General features: G+C 41.8%; 2 protein-coding genes across 2 annotated transcripts; both read right to left on the reverse strand.

The window, feature by feature from the left end:
• Positions 1 to 657: 657 nt before the first annotated feature.
• Positions 658 to 4,821, reverse strand: LOC110525735 (chemokine-like receptor 1). Its single transcript, XM_021606133.2, has 2 exons — positions 4,686 to 4,821; positions 658 to 2,546 (listed from the first exon to the last, which is right to left on the reverse strand). Exon 2 carries the CDS (start codon positions 2,516 to 2,518, stop codon positions 1,478 to 1,480), a length of 1,041 nt encoding a protein of 346 aa, XP_021461808.2. The 5' UTR covers positions 2,519 to 2,546; positions 4,686 to 4,821; the 3' UTR covers positions 658 to 1,477.
• A 150-nt stretch (positions 4,822 to 4,971) lies between these two features.
• On the reverse strand, positions 4,972 to 9,920 carry LOC110525734 (chemokine-like receptor 1). The gene is given in 3 exon segments (XM_021606132.2): positions 4,972 to 6,276; positions 9,850 to 9,887; positions 9,890 to 9,920. Coding segments are annotated over 3 exon segments (1,047 nt in total). The 5' UTR covers positions 9,906 to 9,920; the 3' UTR covers positions 4,972 to 5,283.
• Between the last annotated feature and the right edge of the window lie 4,237 nt (positions 9,921 to 14,157).

Raw genomic sequence — 14,157 nt, forward strand, 5'->3', positions numbered from 1 at the left:
GAAGGTTAACCTTCCAACAGGACAACGACCCTAGGCACACAGCCAAGACAACGCAGTAGTGACTTCGGCGCAAGTCTCTGAATATCCTTGAGTAGCACAGCCAGAGCCCGGACTTAAACCCAATCAAACATCTCTGGAGAGACCTGAAAATAGTTGTGCAGCGATGCTCCCATGCTCCCCAAAATGTATTCAATCCATTTTAGAATAAGCCTGTAACATAACAACATGTGGAAAAAGTCAAGGGGTCTGAATACTTTCCAAATGCACTGTATTCACACTGAGTGCACAAAACATTATGAACACCTGCTCTTTCCATGACATAGACTGACCAGGTGAATCCAGTTGAAAGCTATGCTCCGTTATTAAATTAACTTGTTAAATCCACTTCAATCAGTATAGATAAAAGGTTAAATAAATATTTTTAAGCCTTGAGACAATTAAGACATAGATTGTGTGTGTGTGCCAGTCAGAGGGTGAATGGGCAGGTCAAAATATTTAAGTGCATTTGAACAGGGTATGGTAGTAGGTGCCAGGTGCACTGGTTTGTGTCAAGAACTGCAATGCTGCTGGGTTTTTCACACTCAACAGTTTCCCATGTTTATCAAGACTGGTCCACCACCCAAAGGACATCCAGCCAACTTGACACAACTGTGGGAAGCATTGGAGTCAACATAGGCCAGCGTCCATGTGGAATGCTTTCGACACCTTCTGGAGTCCATGCCCAGACGAATTGAGGCTGTTCTGATGTCAAATATTAGGAAGGTGTTCATATTGTTATGTACACCCAGTGTACACTTCAAAGTGTGTGAATAGTATTTCTGCTCTTCGTACTGTAAGCAGTGTGACGTTCATTTCCTTTTAGAAGGTAGCTTTTTTTTCAGCGGTAGGGATATGTTTCAGCTTAATTTACACAAATTACCACAAAGAGGTCACAATGATTTCCCCACAAAAAACATTTCCCCTCAAGAGACATGGCTGTCAAACAGGAGCATTTCCTGTTTTCACTGATGTCGTTGAACTTTGAGCTTGGTCACTCACTGAAACAAATGGACTTCTGCTTGTAAGATTAACATCTACAGGGACACACATTATACACACATTATACAGAGGTTATAATTATTAGGTTATTAGGTTGTTATTTCAATATGTCTAGTAAATAGGTTATAACCCTATGTTAGGTCACATCACTACAAAAGATCACTCCACAGCAAGGCCTCCATCGCATTCTGTATGTGAGATAATGACATTCAAATTGGTTGGAAAAAGTTACGGTAGGAAAATATACTGGAGCTCATGGGAGAAACATATCAAACAGATAGATGTTTTAACATGAGACAAAGGGCACTACTTGTGATTATACAAATATATGACAAATATAACTAGTCCATTAGATCATAAAGTGAAAATACACCTTACATGACATTTCTACAAGACAAAGCGTCTGCAGCCACTGAGGCCTTACCATCATCATAGAGATTTAGATGTGTGTGGAGGTTCTGCGGCTGCCCTCCATGGAGCTGGACCTGGAGAGGTAGCGGCTGGTGGTGCGGCCCTCCTCTCCGATGGCATTCGCCATCTTAGACAGTATGGAGCTCTTGAATTTCTGCAGGAAGTCATTGCCCATGAAAACATACAGCATTGGGTTGAGGAAACTGTTAGCTATGGCTACAGTAGTGCCCACCATAAGCCCAGCTCTTATAATCTCCAGGTCGTAGCTTTGGTGGTTCAGCTCAAGCAGTACAAAGACATGGTAAGGCAGCCAGCAGATGAAGAATGTGGCTATCAGGGCAGTCATAACTTTGAAGGGCTTGGAGGACTTGCTCATCATTCGGTTGGTTCTCAGTCGCAGGATGATGACAGAGTAACAAAAGATGATGATAAAGAATGGCAGCACAAACCCACCAATGAACCGACTCACTGCAATCATCTTGTGGCTGTGTTGGTCTCTGTAGTTATTGAAACACTTTCTCATCCCTAAATGGGTTTTGACGTCTCTGAACACTATGGAGGGGATGCTGAGGGCGACAGAGGCAACCCAGGCCAGAACCACCACTACAGAGGCCTTGCCCATGGTGCGGTGGTTCTGAGCCCACACTGGAAACATCACTGACACACAGCGGTCAACACTGATGATGACCAGGAGGAAGATGCTGCAGAACATGTTGAGGAACATCACAAAAGAGGTGAACTTGCACATGAAGAGCCCAAAGATCCAGTCTTTTGTCACCGTGTTGATGATGTTGAAGGGGAGACAGGCACAGAATATGAAGTCGGAGACGGCCAGGCTGAGGTACCAGGTGGTGTTGATTGTCTTCTTCATCTTGAGACCAGCGATCCAGATGACCACCCCATTCCCACAAACCCCCAGCAGGAAGATAACTACATTGACCACCAGGAGGGAGGCGCATGAAACTTCTGTGAAGCATGTCTTGTGAGTTTTGAAATCTAAATCCTCGGGAGGAGTAACATTGTCATAGGTGTAATTGCTATAATCATATTCATATGTATAATCCTCCATTGTGTTGCAGTTATTTGGCTTGCAATCCCTGTGAAGATAAGATATTGTCGTTAGGAAATGGTTTTGATCACCCCCTTGTTCTCAACCCTTTACTTCAAAGTCTGTCTTCTAGCCATGGGTAATTTACATGTCTATTTCTGAACATGTCCACTACTGAAAACCCTTGTTTTCAGTACTCCAGCACCCTTCCTTGCAAGGATAACTACACTGAGCCATTTTCTAAAGTATTTTATGAGATTGGAGGACACATTGGGAGGGATCTTAGACCATTCCTCCATACAGAATATTTTTTAGATCTTTGATAGCCTTTGTCTGCTCTTATGGACTGCCCTCTTCAATTTAAACCAACGGTTTTCAAAGGGGTTCAAGTCCGGAGATTGAGATGGCCATTGCAAAATGTTGATTTTGTGGTTAATTAACCATTTCTTGTGGCCTAGCAGAGGCAACCAAGTTTTTGGCTAAAATGTCCTGGTACACTTCCGTTTTTCGACGCCAAAGAGCTCTATCTTCATGGCATCTGACCATAGCACCGGTTCCAATGCCGTTTATCAAACTCCAGGCGGTGCTATGGTTAGATGATTTGAAGATAGAGTTCTTTGGCCACACACACCAGTGGTGGGTTTGATATAAAAAAAACATAAGCATATGCAGAAAGTACCTCATACCTACTGTAAAATATGGTGGTGGATCTTTGATGTTATGGGGCAATTTAGTTTCCACTGGTCCTCTTTTTATTATTTTGTATTTTTTTACTTGTCTTTTCCTACTACCACTGACTTTGCTGATAAATACTTTGAGGGCAAATGTACTTGCTATGATTGTGATATTTTGTTGTCTCACCTAGCTATCTTAAGATTAATACATTCATTGTCACTCTGGTTACGAGTGTCTACTAAATGACTAAAATGTCAAATCTAAACATAAAATTAGCAAATGTATAAGTGTAAAATAATGTAATTTTCTACAAAAAATGTAGCATACAAAAGAGCTCAGTATTTGCATCATTTTTTTAATCGTTTTTTTTTTTTGCCTATCTTTATCAAGGGTGCCAATACTTTTGGACCTGACTGTATGTGCTCATGATCACGTGGGTTGGAGTTCCAGGGCCATCGCTAGTTTGTCACAAACTCTCTCCTCACTATTCTCCTACTACCGTGTCCTCCCTCTCTTCAATGAAAATTGAAAAGGAAAAGGCTCAACGCTTGCTCACCATTAAAAACGTATCTTAAGGATCCGCCCCTTCTTTAAAAAATGTTCGCCTAAAATGACATACCCAAGTCTTAAGTCTTAGCTGCCTGTAGCTCAGTCCCTGAAGCAGGGATATGCATATTCTTGATACCATTTGAAAGGAAACATTTTGAAGTTTGTGTAAATGTGAAAGGAATGCAGGAGAATATAACATATTAGATCTGGTAAGAGATAATACAAATATATTTTTTGTACCATCATTTTTGAAACGCAAGAGAAAGGGCTAAATTAATTTTTCTAGCCCAGGCGCAATTTAGACTGGCCACTAGATGGCAACACTGTATGTGCAAAGTTTAAGAGTGATCCAGTGAAATATTGCATGTCTATTCAAAATGTTGTATCAAGACTGCCCTAACTGGCCTATAACTGGTTTATTCATACATTTTCAAGTTCATAATTGTGCACTCTCCTCAAACAATAGCATGGAATTATTTCACTCCAATAGCTACTATAAATTGGACAGTGCAGTTAGATTAACACAAATGTAAGCTTTCTGCCCATATCAGATAGATACAGTAGATGGGATTTTTTTGTTTGTTTCTTACAACCTCATGCTAATCACATTAGCCTACGTTAGCTAAACCGTACCACGGACGGGACACCGATCCTGAAGAAGTTTTAATGTATTTTTAGCAAAGTTAAAAACTTCACATTTTGGCTTTCATCAATGGCCTTCATCAATTTCTCCCTCTCCTCAATAAAATACTGATGTCTATAGGCCTACGTGAAAATGTAAGATATGTTTTGCAAGCGTTGAAAACATCCTCAATTACAGATGTATAAGATATTGCCTATATTCATTAAATCAGTACTTGACAATTATCCAAACAATTAACTTAATATGTAATCTATAGCACAAACATAACATTAGATGATCTGAAACAATGGTTCCGAAATGAAGGAAAAGACAATAGCCTACCTTACAGACCAATTGATGGTGCTGACATGTCACTGTCCAGTGGTGCTTCTCAATTGATTGTCACTTGTGATATCCTAGCACTCCTCTCCGTTTTTGACCAATACAACAGCACTGGCTGACTGTGCAGTTTTCCAAACATGTCCATTCCACTCCACTACTTTCAGTACTCTATTTTGGCTTGGTAGCCCCTTGTTGTAAGTATTGTGTCACATTATGCCACACTGTTGGTGTCACATTTTTTCTATGGCAAATTGGCAAATGTAATTGAAAAGAGGTATTTTCAGAAATGTTAATAGTTATGTGTTTCATCAAATCTTTACTTGGCAAGCATTTGAATTGAAAATAAACACAGGTTAAAAACAAGAAGTAATGTATGACCTCAAGAGGTCTTTATGTACAATGTGTAATTAATTATACATACAGTGAGTTGTTAACAAGACAATTTTATAAAGTATTTATTACAATTCATAAAAAAATATTTTTGATTTTGCATGATATCACTATTTCTAACTACATTTCAAGCTGTTCATAAATTGCAAATGGTGTTTACAGTATGTTGTTTTCCCATTACTGCTTAAGGATATTATCCTCCTTATGGTTAGCGTGTCAGGGATGTCATGTCCTCATCCTCATCTCTGTTGTCCTCCACCCGAGGGGGTCCTCTCAGGCTCTGTTCCTTCTTCTCCTGCCATATGCAGATGATAGGAGAGATGCAGCTGTTTAAGACTGACAGGGCAGTGGCCGGGGGCAATGCGTATGTGAACAACCTGCTGCCTGTCCCCATTGTGACTTGCAGCACAGAGAGACTAATGACAGGAGTCCAGCATAGGAAATGGGCAATAGTCACAGGTCGAATAACCCGTGGCCTCAGCTGGTTGTTTCCCATGCTGTTCATGCAGCAACAACTGACACATCTCGCACCCAAAGGGAGCAGCATCCCGACAATGAAGCGACAGATCAACACTGTCATCATTCTCTCCCTTCCCTCTTTAGACATCTGGGAGCTTCCAGTATAGCCATAGTCGTCAATGCAGACATGTCCATCGGCAGTGTACTGAACCTCCCTGGACAGTAGAGAGGGGGTACTCAGTATGGCCCCAGTGAACCAGGACAGCAGGACCATGTTGGTGGACATGCGGTGTTCAAAGCATCTAGGGACACTCCAGCACACATTCCAGAAGGTGATCATCAGTGAGACAGAAAACATGTTCATAAACATCACGTAGGACCCCAGCTTGCAGACAACCTTCCCAAATGTCCAGGAGAAGTAGTTCCAGGCAGTGATCAGGTAAAGTGGGGCGAAGAGGCAGAAGACGAGGTGGGTGACAGCCAAGCCAATGATTAACATCTGTTGACTCAGTTTCTTCTTGGACCTGCATTTTACAGTCCTGAAGATGACAGCAGAGTTGAGCAGCAGACCCATCAGAATGTTGGCTGAGTACACTAACACATACATGTGTCTAAAGCCAGCCTTCATCTGATACATCTCATAGATGACTGGGGACTGGGAAGGTATTACCACTGAATCATCGTAGTCATCATAGACTGATGTGTTGTGTGAGGCATCCATGATTTCTGTTGTTTTTTTACCCTAAAGAAAATGAATACAATGATTCAGTCAGAACAGGTTCTGTCTGTAATGACTGCATCTGCATGCTAACTAAAAGAACATGACATGCTATGTCCTTCCAGTTTTTCAGTAAATAATATTTAATAAAATAAAAACATGCATCTTGTACTGTAGGTAGGCCCATACTACAACTTGTTCAAGTTGTACTTGACCACTACAACTTTTTCTTAAGACTGGATGTATTCAATGCTGCAGCACATACAGTGCCTTCAAAAAGTATTCACACCCCTTGACTTTTTCCACATTTGCGACCCGTTTCAGGAAGCTAGGTGTATGAGCTAGACATATGTTGCATGTCACTACTTCCCAGGAGAGGCATTTGAAGCATGAAAACATTAATATTTTCAAAATACGTTTTTTTGGCTGAAATGCCTTCTGGAACATGTGAAATTTAATGTGCCTTAATAACAAATGTGTATGCCATCTGTAAATACAAATACTATTGTTAAATGACGAGCCTAAATGGTTTAGCAACGGAAAAAGACAGGAACCTTCCTGCTAGCCATGATTGGCTGAGATAATGGATGGGCTGGACACGCCGAGAGATTAGTTCGGATTGGTCTGCCATGTAGCATACTTTTGTCTATAACATGAGCTGCTCAGTATGTGTAGATAATCCTTGCTACCACGGCTTTTTAGAACGATATAACGTTTGCCATGGAGAACTGCAAAAGGGTTGCTACTGCTCTCAACAATATTGCTGCCCTGAATTTAGCAGGGCAGCAATGCTATAGACAAAGATCAGTGTGAAAAATGACTTGACACAACACGGGCCAAACAAGTTGTCCAAACAAAAGGGAGTTAAAGGAGTTCCAGTCTGCCGTGAAGCATTCATCCATGTATACAGGTAAGAATCTAGGTACATTTTCAGATATTATACATTTTTAATTTAGTCAGATAGTTGTTTCCATTGCAAATGAAAGTGTACTCTTAGCTAGCTAGCAAACATTAGCTTGCTGACTCGCTAGATAACCTTACGTGTATGATATGTGTAGTAATATTATTAATATCTCAGAAATCCATTTGCATTGCTAGTTATAGACTAATGTTAGCTAGCTAGCTAACATTGAACCTAGTTGGTTAGCTTTAGCTACCTGCAGATGCATACTACAGCATTTCAGGGATGGTGGCTAGCTATGACAGTCCGTTTGTATTGCTAGTAGTATGGGTTGGGATTATGGTTCATTGTTTAACTAGCTAGCTACATGTTTAAACAAAAGTCCACTTTTACAGATGATTACATGACCCATCAAGTTAGCCAGGTGTGTCTGGGGGTGATTATGGCCATCTATTGTATTTCATGAGCATGTGTACATGTCAAGACAATAGTGACCCATCCACTTAGCTAGATGTGTGTGTGTGGGGGGGGGGGGGGGGGTGATTATGGCATTTCTTTCACATGACCCATCAATTTAGGCAAGTGTGTTTGGGTAAGCATAATCTAATAATTATCAAATATTTATCAAATATTTTATTTGGACACATTGTATTTTTGATATTGCTACTATGCAAATATGCCAGTAACCATTTGACTGTAGCGTTTACAACTTCTGTATCCTGTGCATGTGACAAATACACTTTGATTTGATATAGTGTGTGTTTACCAGAGACGGTAATGTGAAGAAAAACATGACCTGCACCAATGTCAGATCAGGAAACAGACCAAGGACTAAAAGTGTATTTTTACCTGGAATTTTTCCTATTGTAGATTAATACTTTCACCCCTTTTAGTATTCTTTGGTTGTTTAAAATACACGACCTTACTCACTCTGCTTAGCACATGGCCTCACATGTGAATCCTTAAAGAGATCAGTGGGGCTCAGGCTTAAGAGGTTGTGAACGATGCTAAATAGGTGTAGACAACAAAGAGCTCTCCAGTAGATGTGTCAAAAAATTAAAGGGCCACTTTCTCAACGTAGGTTTACCAGTTTATAAACTTTCAAAGCAGAATTAAGTTCCCATTGTTTTGTAGCTCTGAGTTTATACTTTTATCCAATGTAAAAAAAAAACAACATTCCAAATTTTGCAACATAAGACTGAATCGAGGTGGTCGGGCACATTTTGTTGTGTTACAGCCTGAATTTAAAATGGAATAAATGTAGATTTTGTGTCACCTACACACAATACCCCATTATGTCAAAGTGGAATAACGTTTTATGGACATTTTTACAGATTAATTGCAAATGAAAAGCTGAAATATCTTGAGTCAATAAGTATTCAACCCCTTTGTTATGGCAAGCCTAAATAAGTTCAGGAGTATAAATGTGCTCAACAAGTCACATACTGTAATAAGTTGCATGGACTCACCCTGTGTGCAATAATAGTGTTTAACATTTAAAAAATGCATGACTACCTCGTATTTGTACCACAGTGGAGGCCGCTGAGGGGAAGACAGCTCATAATAATGGCTGGAACGGAGCTAATGGAATGGCATCAAACACATGGAAACCATGTGTTTGATGTATTTGATACCATTCCACTGATTCCGCTCCAACCATTATCACAAGCCCGTCCTCCCCAATTAAGGTGCCACCAATCTCCTGTGCTGGACCCCACACATACAATTATCTGTAAGGTCCCTCAGTTGAGCAGTGAATTTCAAACACATATTCAACCACAAAGACCAGGCAGGTTTTCCAGTGACTCGCAATAAAAGTCACCTAATGGTAGATGGGTAAAAATAAAAAATAGACATTGAATATCCCTTTGAGCATGGTGAAGTTATTAATTACACTTTGGATGGTGCATCAATACACCCAGTCACTAGAAAGATACAGGTGTCCTTCCTAAATCAGTTGCCGGAGAGGAAGCACACTGCTCAGGGATTTCACCATGAGGCCCATGGTGACTTTAAAACAGTTATAGAGTTTAATGGCTGTGATAGGAGAACATTGTTGTTGTTGATCCATCCTCAGAGTGAAAAGAAGGATGTCTGTAGAGAATAAAATTATTCCAAAACATGAATCCTGTTTGCAATAAGGCACTAAAGAAAAACGTGTGGCAAAGAAATGTGGCAAAGAAATTAACTGAGTACCAAGGGGCTGAGTACTTCTCTAATCAATATATATTAGTGTTTTAGTTGTATATATTTTTGGGGACTAATGTTTGAATTTTTCTTCCACTTTGACATTGCTATTATTTTGAGTATTTTGTGAAGATTGTTTTCCCCCCAAAATTACAATGAAATCCATTTAAAACCCACCTTGTAACACAACAACATTTGAGAAAAGTCAAGGGGTGTGAATACTTTCTGAAGGCACTGTACATCAATTTAACTTCACCTACTAAATTCATAACCTAGAACCAAACAATGCGTTTAAGAAAATGTTATACTAACTAAAAAGCCATTCCATTAAACAAGTTGTTTGTAGCCTAAGAGTGGCAATAGCAATGGTCCTAATTTCTGGAAGCCAACAGCTGACAGTTCAGACTGTGAGAAAGTTAAGAGGAACACACCAGAAAATGGTTGCATTTTACAGGACATAGACAAACACATGCTGTTGGTGTAAAGATTCCCACGGAAGTTAACCTTACCTTATGAAAAAGATTTAGAATATTACGTTGAGAAAAAAGCAGCTTCCAAATAGCATAGGAATGTGTTGTTATCATTGAGCTCCTTCAGGAATTTTGAACAAACATGAAGAGACTCGTCGACATTTCAGGAATGAAAGAAGGACTAGTTAAGAACCCAGTAGCGAATGGGGACTTTTCATCAAATCAAATCAAATTTTATTGGTCACATACACATGTTTAGCAGATGTTATTGCGAGTGTAGCGAAATGCTTGTGCTTCTAGTTCTGACAGTGCAGCAATATCTAACATGTTATCTAACAATTCCACAACTACCTAATACACACAAATCTAAGTAAATGAATGGAATAAGAATATATTTTGTTTTTCCATGTAAGTTGACTGAGAAGACATTCTCATTTACAGCAACTACCTGGGGAATAGTTACAGGGGAGAGGGATGAATGAGCCAATTGTAAACTGGGGATAATTAGGTGACCGTGATGGTTTGAGGGCCAGATTGGGAACTTAGCCAGGACACCAGGGTTAACACCCCTACTCTTACAATAAGTGCCATGGGATCTTTAGTGACCACAGAGAGTCAGGACACCTGTTTAACATCCCATCCGAAAGACAGCACCCTACACAGGGCATTGACCCCAATCATCACCCTGGGGTATTGGGATAATTTTTAGACCAGAGGAAAGAGTGGCCCTCCAAAACCACTTCCTGCAGCATCTGGTCTCCAATCCAGGGACTAACCAAGACCAACCCTGCTTAGCTTCAGAAGCAAGGCAGCAGTGGTATGCAGGGTGGTATGCTGCTGGCAACATACAGTGGGGCAAAAAAGTATTTAGTCAGCCACCAATTGTGCAAGTTCTCCCACTTAAAAAGATGAGAGAGGCCTGTAATTTTCATCATAGGTACACTTCAGCATTTGACAGACAAAATGAGAAAAAAAATCCAGTAAATCACATTGTAGGATTTTTTATGAATTTATTTGCAAATTATGGTGGAAAATAAGTATTTGGTCAATAAAAAAAGTTTATCTCAATACTTTGTTATATATCCTTTGTTGGCAATGGCAGAGGTCAAATGTTTTCTGTAAGTCTTCACAAGGTTTTCACACACTGTTGCTGGTATTTTGGCCCATTCCTCCATGCAGATCTCCTCTAGAGCAGTAATGTTTTGGGGCTGTTGCTGGGCAACACGGACTTTCAAATCAAAATCAAATCAAATCAATTCAAATCAAATCAAATGTTATTTGTCACATACACATGGTTAGCAGATGTTAATGCGAGTGTAGCGAAATGCTTGTGCTTCTAGTTCCGACAATGCAGTAATAACCAACAAGTAATCTAACTAACAATTCCAAAACTACTGTCTTGTACACAGTGTGAGGGGATAAAGAATATGTACATAAGGATATATGAATGAGTGATGGTACAGAGCAGCATAGCCAAGATACAGTAGATGGTATCGAGTACAGTATATACATATGAGATGAGTATGTAAACAAAGTGGCATAGTTAAAGTGGCTAGTGATACATGTATTACATAAGGATACAGTCGATGATATAGAGTACAGTATATACGTATGCATATGAGATGAATAATGTAGGGTAAGTAACATTATATAAGGTAGCATTGCTTAAAGTGGCTAGTGATATATTTACATAATTTCCCATCAATTCCCATTATTAAAGTGGCTGGAGTTGAGTCAGTGTCAGTGTGTTGGCAGCAGCCACTCAATGTTAGTGGTGGCTGTTTAACAGTCTGATGGCCTTGAGATAGAAGCTGTTTTTCAGTCTCTCGGTCCCAGCTTTGATGCACCTGTACTGACCTCGCCTTCTGGATGATAGCGGGGTGAACAGGCAGTGGCTCGGGTGGTTGATGTCCTTGATGATCTTTATGGCCTTCCTGTGACATCGGGTGGTGTAGGTGTCCTGGAGGGCAGGTAGTTTGCCCCCGGTGATGCGTTGTGCAGACCTCACTACCCTCTGGAGAGCCTTACGGTTGAGGGCGGAGCAGTTGCCATACCAGGCGGTGATACAGCCCGCCAGGATGCTCTCGATTGTGCATCTGTAGAAGTTTGTGAGTGCTTTTGGTGACAAGCCAAATTTCTGAATTTCCTGAGGTTGAAGAGGCGCTGCTGCGCCTTCTTCACAATGCTGTCTGTGTGAGTGGACCAATTCAGTTTGTCTGTGATGTGTATGCCGAGGAACTTAAAACTTGCTACCCTCTCCACTACTGTTCCATCGATGTGGATAGGGGGGTGTTCCCTCTGCTGTTTCCTGAAGTCCACAATCATCTCCTTAGTTTTGTTGACGTTGAGTGTGAGGTTATTTTCCTGACACCACACTCCGAGGGCCCTCACCTCCTCCCTGTAGGCCGTCTCGTCGTTGTTGGTAATCAAGCCTACCACTGTTGTGTCGTCCGCAAACTTGATGATTGAGTTGGAGGCGTGCGTGGCCACGCAGTCATGGGTGAACAGGGAGTACAGGAGAGGGCTCAGAACGCCCCAGTATTGAGGATCAGCGGGGAGGAGATGTTGTTGCCTACCCTCACCACCTGGGGGCGGCCCGTCAGGAAGTCCAGGACCCAGTTGCACAGGGAGGGGTAGAAACCCAGGGTCTCGAGCTTGATGACGAGCTTGGAGGGTACTATGGTGTTGAATGCTGAGCTGTAGTCAATGAACAGCATTCTCACATAGGTATTCCTCTTGTCCAGATGGGTTAGGGCAGTGTGCAGTGTGGTTGAGATTGCATCGTCTGTGGACCTAATTTGGGCGGTAAGCAAATTGGAGTGGGTCTAGGGTGTCAGGTAGGGTGGAGGTGATATGGTCCTTGACTAGTCTCTCAAAGCACTTCATGATGACGGAAGTGAGTGCTACGGGGCGGTAGTCGTTTAGCTCAGTTACCTTAGCTTTCTTGGGAACAGGAACAATGGTGGCCCTCTTGAAGCATGTGGGAACAGCAGACTGGTATAGGGATTGATTGAATATGTCCGTAAACACACCGGCCAGCTGGTCTGCGCATGCTCTGAGGGCGTGGCTGGGGATGCCGTCTGGGCCTGCAGCCTTGCGAGGGTTAACACGTTTAAATGTCTTACTCACCTCGGCTGCAGTGAAGGAGAGACCACATGTTTTCGTTGCAGGCCGTGTCGGTGGCACTGTATTGTCCTCAAAGCGGGCAAAAAAGTTATTTAGTCTGCCTGGGAGCAGGACATCCTGGTCCGTGACTGGGCTGGATTTCTTCCTGTAGTCCGTGATTGACTGTAGACCCTGCCACATGCCTCTTGTGTCTGAGCCGTTGAATTGAGATTCTACTTTGTCTCTGTACTGACGCTTAGCTTGTTTGATAGCCTTTCGGAGGGAATAGCTGCACTGTTTGTATTCGGTCATGTTACCAGACACCTTGCCCTGATTAAAAGCAGTGGTTCGCGCTTTCAGTTTCACGCGAATGCTGCCATCAATCCACGGTTTCTGGTTAGGGAATGTTTTAATCGTTGCTATGGGAACGACATCTTCAACGCACGTTCTAATGAACTCGCACACCGAATCAGCGTATTCGTCAATGTTGTTGTCTGACGCAATACGAAACATGTCCCAGTCCACGTGATGGAAGCAGTCTTGGAGTGTGGAGTCAGCTTGGTCGGACCAGCGTTGGACAGACCTCAGCGTGGGAGCCTCTTGTTTTAGTTTCTGTCTGTAGGCAGGGATCAACAAAATGGAGTCGTGGTCAGCTTTTCCGAAAGGGGGGCGGGGCAGGGCCTTATATGCGTCGCGGAAGTTAGAGTAACAATGATCCAAGGTCTTTCCACCCCTGGTTGCGCAATCGATATGCTGATCAAATTTAGGGAGTCTTGTTTTCAGATTAGCCTTGTTAAAATCCCCAGCTACAATGAATGCAGCCTCCGGATAAATGTTTTCCAGTTTGCAAAGAGTCAAATAAAGTTCATTCAGAGCCATCGATGTGTCTGCTTGGGGGGGGGGATATATACGGCTGTGATTATAATCGAAGAGAATTCTCTTGGTAGATAATGCGGCCTACATTTGATTGTGAGGAATTCTAAATCAGGTGAACAGAAGGATTTGAGTTCCTGTATGTTTCTTTCATCACACCATGTCACGTTAGTCATAAGGCATACGCCCCCGCCCCTCTTCTTACCAGAAAGATGTTTGTTTCTGTCTGCGCGATGCGTGGAGAAACCCGTTGGCTGCACCGCCTCGGATAGCGTCTCTCCAGTGAGCCACGTTTCCGTGAAGCAAAGAACGTTACAGTCTCTGATGTCCCTCTGGAATGCTACCCTTGCTTGGATTTCATCAACCTTG

This window comes from Oncorhynchus mykiss, chromosome 6, assembly GCF_013265735.2.
Source record: "Oncorhynchus mykiss isolate Arlee chromosome 6, USDA_OmykA_1.1, whole genome shotgun sequence".
Taxonomy (NCBI): domain Eukaryota; kingdom Metazoa; phylum Chordata; class Actinopteri; order Salmoniformes; family Salmonidae; genus Oncorhynchus; species Oncorhynchus mykiss.